This window comes from Peromyscus californicus, unplaced genomic scaffold, assembly GCF_007827085.1.
Source record: "Peromyscus californicus insignis strain IS unplaced genomic scaffold, ASM782708v3 Scaffold_6__1_contigs__length_162567912, whole genome shotgun sequence".
NCBI lineage: Eukaryota > Metazoa > Chordata > Mammalia > Rodentia > Cricetidae > Peromyscus > Peromyscus californicus.
Window position 1 is genome coordinate 101,625,136 of NW_026294584.1, and position 13,858 is coordinate 101,638,993.

General features: G+C 45.6%; 1 protein-coding gene across 1 annotated transcript in view; it reads left to right on the forward strand.

Annotated features, from left to right (window-relative positions):
- Antxr1 (ANTXR cell adhesion molecule 1) overlaps positions 1–13,858 on the forward strand; it is a 196,673-nt gene that overhangs the window by 71,759 nt on the left and 111,056 nt on the right. Inside the window, exon 10 of the mRNA XM_052720148.1 lies at positions 4,436–4,534. Coding sequence (XP_052576108.1) covers positions 4,436–4,534 — 99 coding nt within the window. The remainder of the gene's footprint in view (positions 1–4,435; positions 4,535–13,858) is intronic.

Below are 13,858 nucleotides of genomic sequence, written 5' to 3' on the forward strand. Positions count from 1 at the left end.
CTTTATGTTGGAATATTACTCATCCCTGAAACAAACCCTGTGTAAACCTCAAAGTAATAACAGGCGAGTCTTAATCACACTGATGGAAGAACCAAGCAAAACAGCTTGTTGTGTGACTCCATTCGCATGAATTTCCAGAAAATTCGAACTGCTGCTTTCTTAGAAAGCAGAGCAGTGGTTCCTGAGACAGAAGGAGGAACAGGAAGAGATGTTATGGGCGACAGAGCAGAATGTTGATGGTGGTAAAAGAGGTTGCCATCCTGTCTGCTCTCAAGTGTGAATCTCACATTCAACCCCACCCTTCCCGCGCTGCACGCTAGGGTACACCAGTTACGTCTGTCTCGCAGACCTTGTTACAAAATCAGAATGGTCTGAAGTCTCTTAGATGGAGCAATAAGCGTTTATTAGGAAGAAAAACCCAAACTGACAGCAGAGCAAGGGAAAAACATGCAAATGTCTCTATTTCCAGTCCAATAAATGATAGGAAATCATCCCAAAACTATGTGTTTTAAGAGAGAGAGAGAGAGAGAGAGAGAGAGAGAGAGAGAGAGAGAGAGAGAGAAAGGAAGAAAGAAAGAAAGAAAACTGAAGAAAAGGAAAGAGTAGAGAACAAAGTAGGTTTGCCAACCCCCTTATTTTTTGCTTTTTAATTCACAAACTATAGAATTCGCCCTTGTAAAGCATACAATTTATTTATTTATCTCAGTGTTGTGTGATCACAGCAGCCACCTAATTCCACAATGCTTCCTCATCCAGAAAGAAACACTACCTAGTGAGCAGGCACTCCCATCCCCACAACAGCAGCCGCTAATCTGCTTCCTGTCTCCGGCTTTGCTAACTTGGGTGGTTCACAGGAATGGAATCCTGCCCTGAGCAGCCTTTTCGTCTGACTTCTTTCATTTAGCGTGGTGTTTCTAAGACTCCTGTGTCACAGCATGCATCAGAACGGGGTCTCTGTTTATGCTTAGGTAATATTCTGTGACGGAGGGAAATCTTATTCGTCAGTTAATGGGCATCACTTGTTCCTATTGTAGGCTCTTAGAACAGTGCTATTGGGAGTTCTTGTGCAAGTTTTCGTGTGGACAGGCAGTATTCATTTCTCTTGGACATATATCTAGGAGCAGAAAGTTTGGTTCATGAATTGATTATGTTTAAAATTTCAGGAACTGCCAGACTATTGCCAAAGAGGTTGCACCTTTTTACAATCCCACTAACAATGCACATGGATTTTCGTGTCTTCACCAATTCCTTACTGCCCGTCTCTTTCAGTACAGCTGTCATATCAGCTATGAAATAGCATTGCAGTTTTTATTTGCATTTCCGTAGTGACTAATGATACTGAACATATTTTCATTTGTTGACCTCAGAAGGCCCCCAGATTAAACTGGCTGGGACCTGAACACTTGAACACCTTGCCTTTCCCCATTTTGTTCTTTCATCCATCCAGTGAGCTTCCATGGAGATAGGCCTACCTCAGTTAGCACAGGCAAGCATTTAGAAGAAATAGAAACGCTAACTCCTGCCACCAAGATTATCATCAGGGACAAGAATCACACAAGGGTCCTAATGAACTCATTATGTCTTGAGGATACACACCTTAAAAGATAAATATCACAAAAGATTAAATCAAAGACCACTGCACATAGACAGTTTTCCCTGAAGGCTCACAGTCCATCCCAAACCTTCCCAAAGGAGCTGGGATCCTGCAGAGGATCCTGTGCTCACATTTTCTGTAAGCACTGAACTGTGTAGACTGTGAAGGGTAGATTGTTCGGCTCTGGGGATAAAGAACATTAGAGTGGGGTGTACTGAATGGGGTGTCGCCTGGTTCCTCCTTGCTACAGATTCATTACATAGAACTGTTACATAACTTCTTTGTACAAGGCTCTGGCATTCCAGTGAGGCTGCTGGGTCAGATGTTTGAGCTGTTCTGGAAACCAAATGCGTGTGCTGACACGGAAATCGTGCCAGGCAGGGTAGGAGCCTGCCTCTCACTCCAGCATCTTCTCCCCAGGCCTAAGTGGTTGCATGGTTTGGTTCCCATCATGGGTTCCTGCTGTCTTCCTTCCTCAACGCCCTGAGGCTGGGCCAACCAGACATGTGGGGTGCTGCTTTTATAGAGGGTTCAACAGCTGAACTGCCAGTGCTGAACATGGTGTTAGTGAAGAGAGCTTGGAGTGCAGCCTATTTCCAGCATCTCCTCTCCCTTTGCTGATCTGTGAGGAAACAAGAGGGAGGCCAAAGGCAAGGCAGAAAACACGTGGAATCGGCAGAAGCATCAACCAGATGTCTGTATGTCTGGCATTCAAACTAGAAACACAAGATAGGTTTCCCCAAGCTTCATTGAGGAAAGACAGTGCAGTTAGAGCCTCCCATCCATTGAACCAGCTGGTGATCGGAGATGTGCCAGGGTGGGAAGCAGCTAAGTTTTTAATCCACGTTTCTAAACTTAGCAATTGTGTGTAAGTATCAGCAAGCATATATAAACCCTCACCGCTCGTGACTGCAGCCCTGAAAAACCGCATTGATTAATAAAGTTCCCAACCAAGGTTCTGACTCTGAGGATATGAGTCCAGCTTTGCTGGTTCTGGGCAAGTCATCAGAAGGTCAGAATCTTGATTCCCTTTCTCTTCTGGTCCCAGTTCTTCTGAAAGCCTTCCTTCTTATTGTACTCTCAACCCAGAGGGCCGCTGTGGTTTCACAGCTAGGTTTTGTTTCACGTGTAGTTCAGCCCAACACGACTGACAAGTGAGCACACCTGTCCAAAATTAGGATACGATGAGCTTTAAAGAAATCATAGCCCAACTCCTAAATTACTCCAAGGTCCCGACACAGTGAGCGTCCGATTTCCCTTTCAGCCAGCTGGTCAGAAGAGGACAGTGGGCAGCCGCTAAGCTAGTGGTCCTTGGCCCTGACTTCCCTGGGTTCCAGATCGTGTCGGAGGGTTTTTATCAGTGTGATCTTGAGCAATTACATAACCTCTCTGAGATCACTTTCTCAGCCATACTCCCTGGCCTGCAGAGAGATGGAAATTACATCAGATCCACACAAGGCGCACCACTGGGCTGGCACAGCGAGAGGCCGTTAACTATCAGTTATTGCCTTGGCAAACAAGATCTCTGAATTCCATGGGAATGAAAGTGACATAAACTCATGACATTTATTTAACTTTGAAAGAGTCCCATATGCTGGCTCCTTGATTCCATTCTTCCTCAAACAAAGTCTCTTATTTGGGGAGCAATTTACTTTAGATCCACTTTCACAAACTCTGCCGTTTTTCTTCTGGATTAGAGTTCAGTCCCCAGGACACAGGTTAAAGAAAAGAAGAACCTTTCAAGCCAGTATGGTGGCAGATGCTTTTAATTTCGGCATTAGGAAGGCAAAGGCAGGTGGGGCTCGCTGGCCATCCAGCCTAGCCTATTCAGCAAGTCTAAAGTCAGAGGAGACCCTGCTTTGAAAATCAAGGTAGACAGCTCCTGAGGACCAGCCGCTAAGGCTGTCCTCTGGCCACTACCTTCAGGTGCACAGGCTCGCAGAAATAAATAAGTAAATGAAGAAACAGAATGGATCACTTGATATCAGACACAAGCAGGTGTTCTTACACATTTCACTAACTGACTTTTTTCCTTGGTGGGACAACGTTATAGAGTTTTTAAACCTATAACAATGTCAGTCATACATACTTATAATTGAACATACATTCTACCGGTGTGCAACTGATATGCAAGCCCATGAGGTCTCTTCTAGTCACAGAGAAATGGCCCTTCACTGGAGGCCCAGGGTCAGTTCAAGCAGGTCATGCTTGACATCTGACCTCCAAAGTTCGTAGCTGAGTACAGTGATGCGTGCGCCACGTTACAGCCTTGCACCCGGGAGAGAGGAAGCTGCAAAAATGTCACACTGCTGCTGAACTACAGGAATACTTTCCTATGTGGGGGAGGAAGAGACAGAAGGACACTACCACACACTACACAGCTGCATGCCCAGCAATGCCCTACCGTAGGCTTGGACCAGGGTTCCTAAAGCTTATGAGGCATCTTGGCTCTGAAGAAATCTTTAAGGAGATTTCAAAATGTAAATCAGACTCAAGGAGGGATGTTGGGAGGAAATGGAGGACCCTTCCCTGGGTCCCCTCTGTCTGTTTTGGAATTGTCTAGACTTGAAAAGTGGGTTTGAATAGAGGGGGCAGGAAGGGGGCAGGAAGGCATTGCAGGCAGGAGCTGATGTACGGACTGGCCCTTCTGAGCAGGAAGCCTCGTCTTCCTTGAAAACATGGGAGAGAAGGGATCAGTGAGTGGAAAGGAGCCCTCCTGTTGCTCTTATTCCCCTACCTGACCTGATCCCTGGGGTTCTGAAGCCTGTGGGAATGGCAGCCAGAGGCTCTGTGGTGGACAGGAGATGGTCAAGTAATGAGTGCTGTGGTTCCTCATTTCAGAGTCCTTTCAAGTGGTTGTAAGAGGAAATGGCTTCCGACATGCCCGCAATGTGGACAGGGTCCTCTGCAGCTTCAAGATCAACGACTCGGTCACACTCAGTAAGTCCTGGTGACATTGGGGGTGGGGGGGCATTGCCAGCACAGCCACTCAAAGTGGCCTTCAGAGAACTGTTCAGTGCTAATGCGGCCTCCAGTGAGGAACAATTGGTCCCCTTGATACTCTTGGTTCTGACCAGAGTCTAGACCCCACTAGGTAGGAACAGCCCAGGGGTACCCAGCTTGGGAATCAGGACAAAGCTGGACAAGAGCTTTCTGTGTCCCCCACAGAAGAGAAGCAGCCCTAAGGAGGCAGAGAGGAGTGCCTGTTTCCTATGGTCTTCCAAGCCCCTCACTCCCCATTGGCCGTCCAGGCCCTGCTTAGTGAGGGCCTGTGGAACTTGAGACTTCGCAGCAAAGCACTGGAGATTCTAGAGTAAGAATGAAAACAAGATGGTCTAAATTGATTAATCCTGAATAAAGCAAAAACCAGAATCCTGGACTTGCATGTGTGGATTCTGGGACTTCTTTCGGTCTGGAAGGTTCTTGATTAGAGTAGCCAAGAAACTCTCATTGTGATGAATACTTTACATGAAATCAGGGCAGTGGAAGTAAAAACTAAGTGCGTTTCATGAGGGAAAATGAACTGTCATAACAGTGGAGCCTCCGGGAGACATTTGCAGCAGGCAAGATCTGAATTTAAAGACGTGTGACTCAGTGGCTGTCCAGGAGAGATGGGAGGTCTGGTTCCAGAAAGGCAGATGCCGGGAGTCTCGTTATTATTTGCATCTGGCGTCCATCACACGGACAATTACTGGCTCCTTGTCTGCAGTGATAAACAACAGCCACACTGTGCTACATTTTCCATCACGCTGTGCGATCCCAGGCTTCATCCTTTCTGCTCTGAAGCCCAGAGGGTTAGGAGATAAGGAAGGCAGACAGACCCCCCACCCACTCACTCCTCACTCTGGGTTTTCTCCTTATAGCCCCAGAAGAGAGGGGATCTGAACCTCTTTTTAAATTAGGAAAACTGAAGAACACACCTCTTTTTCTCTCCTTGACACCTTAAAGCCCTCCTGATAGTTTAAACACAAGTGGTGGCTTCCGTACAGACATCTGGAATTTCTGGCTTGGGATAATATCAAACATTGAAAACATTCAGTTAGTTTTATTAAAAATTTTGGAATGCTCTCGTAGGTCTAAACTGTGTGTGCTGTTTGAAACCATTTTTCAGTGTCCCTGAGCAGGCACAATGTGGAAGCTGCTTCCCAAGCTGCCATAAATCCCCACTTTCCCTCCGGAGCCCCAACCCCCACAAAGTCAAAAGCCCTGAGGATTTGGCTTTCGGAGGTTTTGAACTGGACTCTATGGGGGCAAACTGGCAGGGGGGGGGGGGTAGACAACACATGGGTCAGACCCACCCTGTAGCCAACACTTGCCAGTTGATCCCTGACCTCTGGTTTCTCATCCCTTTATTCTCTCCTTTCCTGGTAAGCACTCACCACCTGCGTTCTGCCGTCTACTCGCTCACAGACAAATACAGGCCATTGGAGTCGGGAAGCAGCTTGAACTGCAAACTTTATCCCACTCCAGCACAGCCTTGGGGGCTGCGGAAGGCAGAGAATTGATCCTGGAGAGACTTTGCCTATTGCATAGCAACACTGGATGCAGAAGGTGTTGAATTCACTCTCAATTCAAAATTTTAAATTTACTTAGAAAGCAAAAAGCCGGATAGGACTTCTTTGACACAATGGCACACATCTCCATGACACAGTGACATCATTGTAATACTAAATCACTATGAAGAGGTATTCATTGTAAAGTTGGAAAGGAAATAGCAAGCCATCCCATCTCTCTCCTCTGTAATGGGAATGTTCTAGAGAGCTAGCCCATGCGGTTCCCACATGCAGAAGGTGGCTGTTGGTACTTGAATCCTGGCTAGTGTGGTTGAGAAATTTGATTTTAATTTCACTTGGTTTTGTTTAAGTGTTCATAGCTGCACGTGGCCAGTCTCTGCCACATTAGACAATGCCATGACGTCATTAAAGACTCAAGAGAACTAAAGACAGCATCATACTTTGGAATGGTCTTGCATTCCTAAGAAACGAGAGTGTTAGTTCATTGCTAGACAGTATTGCTAGGCAATAAGGGGGTTATTAAACTGAATGTTTCGGAATTAGCACCTCCCTTTTTTTTTCTAATTTTCAATGAGTTTTGTTAGTTAACATACAAAATAATGAGTTTTTGTGACATTTTCATACCTGTTTATCATTGTTCACTGCTTGTGTTCACCCCTACCACTGTCCCCAGCTAAAAACACCTCAACTTTTACTGATACCTCTGCCCAGAGTCCAAGGGCAGCCATTAGAAACTATCCCAGGGAGTTGGGGGATGGCTCAGCAGTTAAGAGCACTGTCTGCTCTTCAGAGGACCTGAGTGTAGTCCCCAGCAGCCATACCAGGTGGCTCACAACCATCTGTAACTCCAGCTCCAGGACACCAACCCCCACCCCATTCCACATACACAGGCACATATACATGTAAAAATAAGTAAATAAAACCCTTTTTAAAATAAAAATATTCAGGGAAAAGGTAAAAGACAGAATCTATTGAGAGCAATTTGTACAGACATACACAATGACATATGAGAGACATGTAAGAAAACTTTGTGAGGAATATAAAGAAAATGAGAATAAAGATGTGGTCTAGACTCCAAGCATAGTGCGGTATCTGGAGGCAGACACCAGGGGAGAGTCGTGCCTCAGTCACCTCCAGCTGTTACTGTAACCAGTTATTCAACACTCTGTGCCTTGGTTTCCTCTGTGAAATGCTTGTGACAATAGCACCTATGTCACAGGTTGTTAAGAGGCTTCGTGTGGCAGGTGGGACTCATAACAGGCATGGTCATGGACAGCTGCCCAGTCTCGGCTACTGGTGTTCCTTCATTATTACCAGTGACCTTGTCACTGCTACTAAACAGAGAAGTAAATGAGCACTGTAAAGATATCACTCAATTTAAATTTAACATTTACTTTTAGTACAATCCCAGTGAAAATTCCCATGGAGCTTTTGAAGTTAACAAAATAATTTTAAACTTTATGTGGAAGAATAAACTATAAGACTAGCCAAGTAAAATGCAGAAACTGCCTGAGCTGACTCTGGGATGAACAAAAACGCCATGATCATTCAAACAGTGTGTGACCGGCAAACAGTAATGAAATGGAGCCGCGAACAGAGCCAGACTCCGGTATGAACTTAGTGTTAAGTCAAATGACCGTGCAGATCGTGGTGCTGGGAAAACTGGCTAACTGCCAGTTGAGGCACGGTTGAGCTTGATTTTTATCTTGTACTTTACAGTTAAACAAATTCCAGATGACCTGAAAACCTTAATGTGAACATGAAAATATAAAATTTCTAGAAAAGTAAATGTTTACATAATTACCCAGGGTATAAAGATGTTGAGCAAAAAGGGACTGAGCTCAAAGGGAAAATTTGATAGCGTAAGCACATGTTTTTAAATTCTGTTACCAGCGCCAACAGAAATCAAAAGGAAAGGGAAATAAAGGAAAATTATTTATAATACATATAATACAGGGTCAAAAAGCTTAGTATAAAGATATCTACTGAAGTCAGGCATGTAGATGGGGCCGCTGTGACGGTTCAGCAGGTCAAACTGCAAGCCTGATACCCAAGTTCAATCCCTGGATCCCACATGGAGAGACCGGAAACTGCTCCTCGGAGATCTCCTCTGACTTCCACACATGCGCACACAAATAATAAAATTGTTTACAAAAATCAAAGAAAAAAAACAAAAACAGGTGAAATATATGAAAAGCAGTGGTCCATAACCACATGGAGAGTGCTCAGTGTGAGCATGGGTGTGCAAGAGGAGGCTATCGTGGGTTTTCCTTTGGTTTTGTTCTTGACACAAGTTCCCATGAAGCTCAAGCTGGCCTTCCGCATACCATGTAGCCGAGGAGTGCCTTGAACTCCTAATCCTTCAGCCTCCCAAGTACTGGGATTACAGGCACGTGCCACCACATCCAGCTTCAATCGCTGATGCTGCTCTAGTGAACCCAGAAGAGTAACAAAACTCAGTGCCCAGAACTGGCCAGGATGCAAATGAATGAGGCTTTCACACATGGTCAGTGAAACACCAACAGAAATCTTAGAAGGCAATTCTTAAAATGAGAATTTTTACACAGTTATTTTTATGAAGCAGAGTTGAGATTTAATAAAAACATTTTCATACATACATAAGCAGGAGGGTTAAGAGAAAGAGGGGTGCTAGGAGGAAAGTAAGCTGCACCCGCAAGTGTGGAGGTGGGCTTCTCAAAGGAGAGTCTCAGAAAGTGAGACCCACCCAAGCGTGGGTGTGGATGGGCTCCTCCTTATGAGAGAGTTGCCTTCTATACATTCTTGACCCACCTTTTAATCTCCACATCCTTCAAAGAAAATGGTTGGGAATGCCTTTTGCAGCAGTCCCCCCCCCACCTATGAGTCACAACCCCTTTAGGGTCTAACGACCCTTTCACAGGGGTCGCCTAAGACCATTGGAAATCACAGATATTTACATTACAATTCACAACAGTAGCAAAATTACAGTTATGAAGTAGCAATGACAATGAAGTAGCAAACAAAGAGTGTTGTGTGGGGTCACCACACCATGAGGAACTGGGTCAAAGGGTCAGAGCGTTAGAAAGGTTGAAAAGCACTGGTCTACAGAGACGTGGGTGACGTGGCTGTTTGTCATGCTCCTGTTCACGAGAGCAAAGGAAAAGAGGAGACCGGGAAGGGAACACTTAAATAACAGCATAAATGTTTCGTGGTAGATGAGCTGCCTGTAAATTACAAATCACCCTCCCTAATTAGCTAATACTGTAGGAGAGTGACTATGGGGCGGGGGGGAGGGGGGGGGGTTGGAATATTACGTCCTGTGTTAAAACAAAGTTACAAGCGATGCATAGAAGCTGGGTTTGGATCTGGTTTTCTTCACACACATTCACATGCAAACTTGGAAGATACACCTTGGAATGTTAGCAGCAGCCACCCCTGAATAGGACTATAGTAAATTTATATTTTCTTCCCCCTGTCTGTTTTCTAAGATTGCTACACAACCACACTTCCTCTGCAATTTGAAAAGAACTCATTAAGGTTATTTTTAAGCCTAATTTAAATTTTTTTAATAATTATTTAGGCATAGCATACATGTTAAACTTAGCATTTCGTTGGCTTTCTAGTCACCAGGCTGAAGTCCCTCCTGGCCAAGAACATACCTTGGAAAGACCACAAATGTTATCAGTTTACCCTGGCTGCACATTCTTCTACTTGAGTATTCAGTGTGCTGTGCCCAGAGAAGTTCTGCTTCCAATTGGAAACCCACTTGCCTAGAGATTAAAATGCTGAAATGGAGACACTGGGGTATGAGCTGAGAAACGACCCATTTTATGCATGGTAAATAAAAAATGGACAGTTTACCAATGCAATAATAAAACGCCTGCTAGCCTGTGCTTGTGCTGGGTGGTGGCAGCTAGAAACAAAGACGTCGGCGTTTTACAGACTCGCTGCAGTTTACAAAGCTCGCTGTATGGCTTCACAGCCATGATTTATTTTTTATATAAAAAATGTTACTTCTCAGCTTGATATTTTATTTAACAGGCCTAGCCGTGGCTTACTGTGTCCCTTTGAAGATACTTTTTCAAGAAGGTAATTTGTAAGTTCCTCTAAAGAGGCTCAGCTCCCCCAAAGAAAAGACCCTTATTTGAATGTAGATGCTTTTTAAACTTTGTCTTACTATCCAGAAACTATATTTCATCTCAGAAGACATCTGGGAGGCAGGGCTGTTGCAGGCACTCAGAGGCAATCATCAGTGTTTCTGTGACAGCAGATAGAGGGAAAGGCAGAGGAAGAAGAAACTTTAAACTTCCCAACAAAAGCCTTTGCTGTGTGTCAGAGCATTGCATGTGCCAGTCAAAGGCACTAAATGCAATTTGGGTGAGTTCCTGAGGAGCTGATGTCCCATGAGAACGTCCCTCTGTGGGCCTTATATTCAGAGACATAAGGACCCTCTGGGGTCTTGATTCTTCCCCTCAGGAAGCTTCGTCTAAAAAGTAGCAGCTACTGACTGCTGAGCGCCTAGCTGGTCTCTGTGCTGTCCACGTGCCCTTCTGTGACTCTCTTCCCCACGTCATCTCATTTTCAATATCACAGCCACGCTGGGAGGAAAGAGTTATCTGGGGCCTCATGTTTGCTGCTGAGGAAACAATGTCAGATAAATGAAGTGCCAGAGGCCACTAGATGGCCAGGCTAACAACTTGAACATGGGCCATCTCACTTCAAGGCTCTGGACCACTTCTCTGCTTTGTCACAAAACACGGATTCCCCCAGATCCCAAAGCCCCAACTCCAGTGCTCAGGTGCCTCAGAGGGATTAGATTGTTTATCCATTATCACACATAGGAGAGCTGAGATTTGAACCTCAATCCAGGGAAGGCAGATCCCGGGGTGCAGAGCACCGTTTTCAGTAGCTGGCAGTGTGACCATGGCACGGTCACACTGCTTCCCTGTTGCTTCAGCCCCAGAAGCCTCCCCTTCATGGCTTGTTCATCTCCATCACCCCTGCTTTCAGATGGAGCTTGGCTTTTGTCCTAGGTTTGAAGTGGCTCCGGAGAGAGTGTGTCACTACATGTTCACATCATTCAAACCCAGACACACAGCAGACAGGTTGGAATCTACCATGGGAATGCGGATCTGTGAGGTTTGCCACCACAGAGACTTTCACAGAGACAGGGTGACAGAGATGCCTGCAAGTGCCTTCCTGCAGTCAGACTTGATGTAGGGCTACCAAGTGCTCAGTGGCCGCAATAGAAAATGGTAAGCCCTGTGTGGACTCAGGCACAAAACACTATTTGTAGGCATTGTTGAGGCAAACTTTGTTTATGAGTTCCCTTGAAACCTGCCTTCACCCTTACCCTCCTGCTTTATGTGAGAAGTTGGCATCCTCCTGCACTTCTGCACCAGGTGGCTGAACCTTCATGGACACTGCCCATATGTCACAGTGATGGATAGGGACTCGGTGCAGCCCTGCTCCTTTGTCATTTCCATAGAATGATCCATGAGAAGATCCTGAGCACAGAAACAGCTAGATCCTGGAAGCCCAGGCAGGCTGTTAGTCTGTGTTGTTTAAGTTTTTATTCAGCATTCATTTGGAGAGGTTGGGTTGGCTCTGCTGAGGAGAAGGCGTCAAGTATGCTCATGGCTCACTCCCTGTGCATTTCAGTTTTGGCAACAACTTGCACACCACGACAGCATGTGCCATGCACATGCCACACAGCTCAGGTGTGGGCTAGGGCCCTCCTTCCCTCCTCTGCCCTGGGTTTCGGTGAAGATTTCATCCTTCAAGAGCTTGCTGTGACCTGTGGCTTCAGGCTTTTGGGGTGGGCTTGCCTCTTAATCTCCAAAGGTAAACATTTTCCAAATCTAATTGTGCACAGCCAGAAGAGTTTTTGTGTCACAAGGCACATGCCTTGTGTGTGAATCCTCAGTTGTCCTTTATGGGGGAAAAACAAGGTTTTTAAAGTATATTTATTCTTAGCAAATTACAGCTGTCGGGAGTGCAGCAATGATCCTGACCTCGGGATTACAACATTTTAAAAGGCTGATTCTTCACTGAGAAGATAATTTGTATGTTTTACAAATGTCAACAGTCAAGAATTTTTTGGTGTGGATTTATAGAGAGGAGAAAATGCTTTGTGAGAACACTGAGTCCATTCCTTCATTTAGTTTTCTTGCAATACCCAAAGCTGCTCTAATAACTTCAGAGAGAGGTGTGTGCCAAATGCCGTAAAGTTATGTGTAGTATGATCTTAATTCTATAAAAATACTACATAAAGAATGAAATATTGTGCCCAAAGGCCTCCATGATGTTTATCAGCTGGGTGTGGTGGTTCACAACCTTAATAATCCTAGCACTCAGGAGGCTAACACAGGAAGGCCAGTCTGAGTTTAAGGGCAGTACTGAGGTTTGAAGCTGATAATTCTTGTGGAGATGTCCATGCCATTTCTCATCTTGTCTCGGATGTTGTCAACTGTCCCCTTATGGGGCAACCCCCCCCACACACACACACATTTGAGAACTACTGTATCATATGTGCGTGTTCTAATTATCCTATTTGGATATGTGGGTCTCATATATGTACACACACACACACACACACACACACACACACACACACACACTATAATCCTGATAGAACTTGGTGGGCAAGTTGCAAGAGCCCCTCAGTTTCGAAGCACTCTCACCCTGTGCTTCACAGATGGTGGACCTGGCAGCAGTCCACCTTATTACTGCAGATAATGTGTTGAATGTTTATCAAATGCTAAACTTTTAATAATGATTCTCATTCAGATTTATAAAACAAGAGCTGAGTATTGTTGCCATCTTCTAGATGAGAACTCTAAGTTGTGAGCAGAGTAAAAGGCATTGCTCGGGGTTATATCCCCATGAGTGGCAGAGCTGTGATAGACCTCTGCAACTCAGCTCTTCATGTGCTTATGACTCTATCCTGCTCCAGCCTGCCCCACGGAACAGGATGGGGAGAAAGAGAGCACAGCCGTACCCTGGAGACCCGTGTGCCAGGACTACTGGCTTACTAGTGCACTGACCCAGGACACTTGCCTCAAACCTGTGGCCAAACTCATCTTCTGGTCTTACAGCTTCTGGCTATTGAGGGCTCCATGAAACCCTCCAGCTGCAGGCCAGGAGGATTAGATAGCTCTGGGTCATGTGTAAGCACCAGGTTGGCCCCCAGTTCTACCACTTAGAAGGCATCTCGCCGTTCCTGCTGAGCACAGGACATTGAGACGCACGCAGCAGGTTCCGAGGTCTTCACCGACATGCAGTTACTGTCTCTCCACATTGGGTTTTGGCTCCCCTTCCTCTTCCCCTTGACCTCACCACTACTGTTCAGCCTTTCTTAGTGGAAGTCACGTTCTGCTTTCACAGTCTCTGCTTTGTCCCATAAAGCAGGACTGATGTCTTCTGTTGGAATCCTGAGCTGTCATCCCCCCATCTATGAAAACCTTTCAGCATAGGGCCCCACACTCAACACTGCCCAGTAGTGGACCTCTCTCTCTTCTCAGTAGTGGGTCCCATTGAGTTCATAAATGACAACTGAGGTAGCAAGACACTTAGCCACCTCCTTTCAGCCTGTGGCTCCATAAAGCTCCACCCAGATGCTTTGAATTTCACCAACTTAGGGCGCCCCTGACTGTACTTTTCCTCAAAGCTGTTAGCTCATGAAGGCGGGGAGCAAGGGGGGTGTTCAACCAGACTCTAGCTTCTGCTCTCCCTTCATTTGAACCTGTGTTGACAAACCAGCTGATAATTT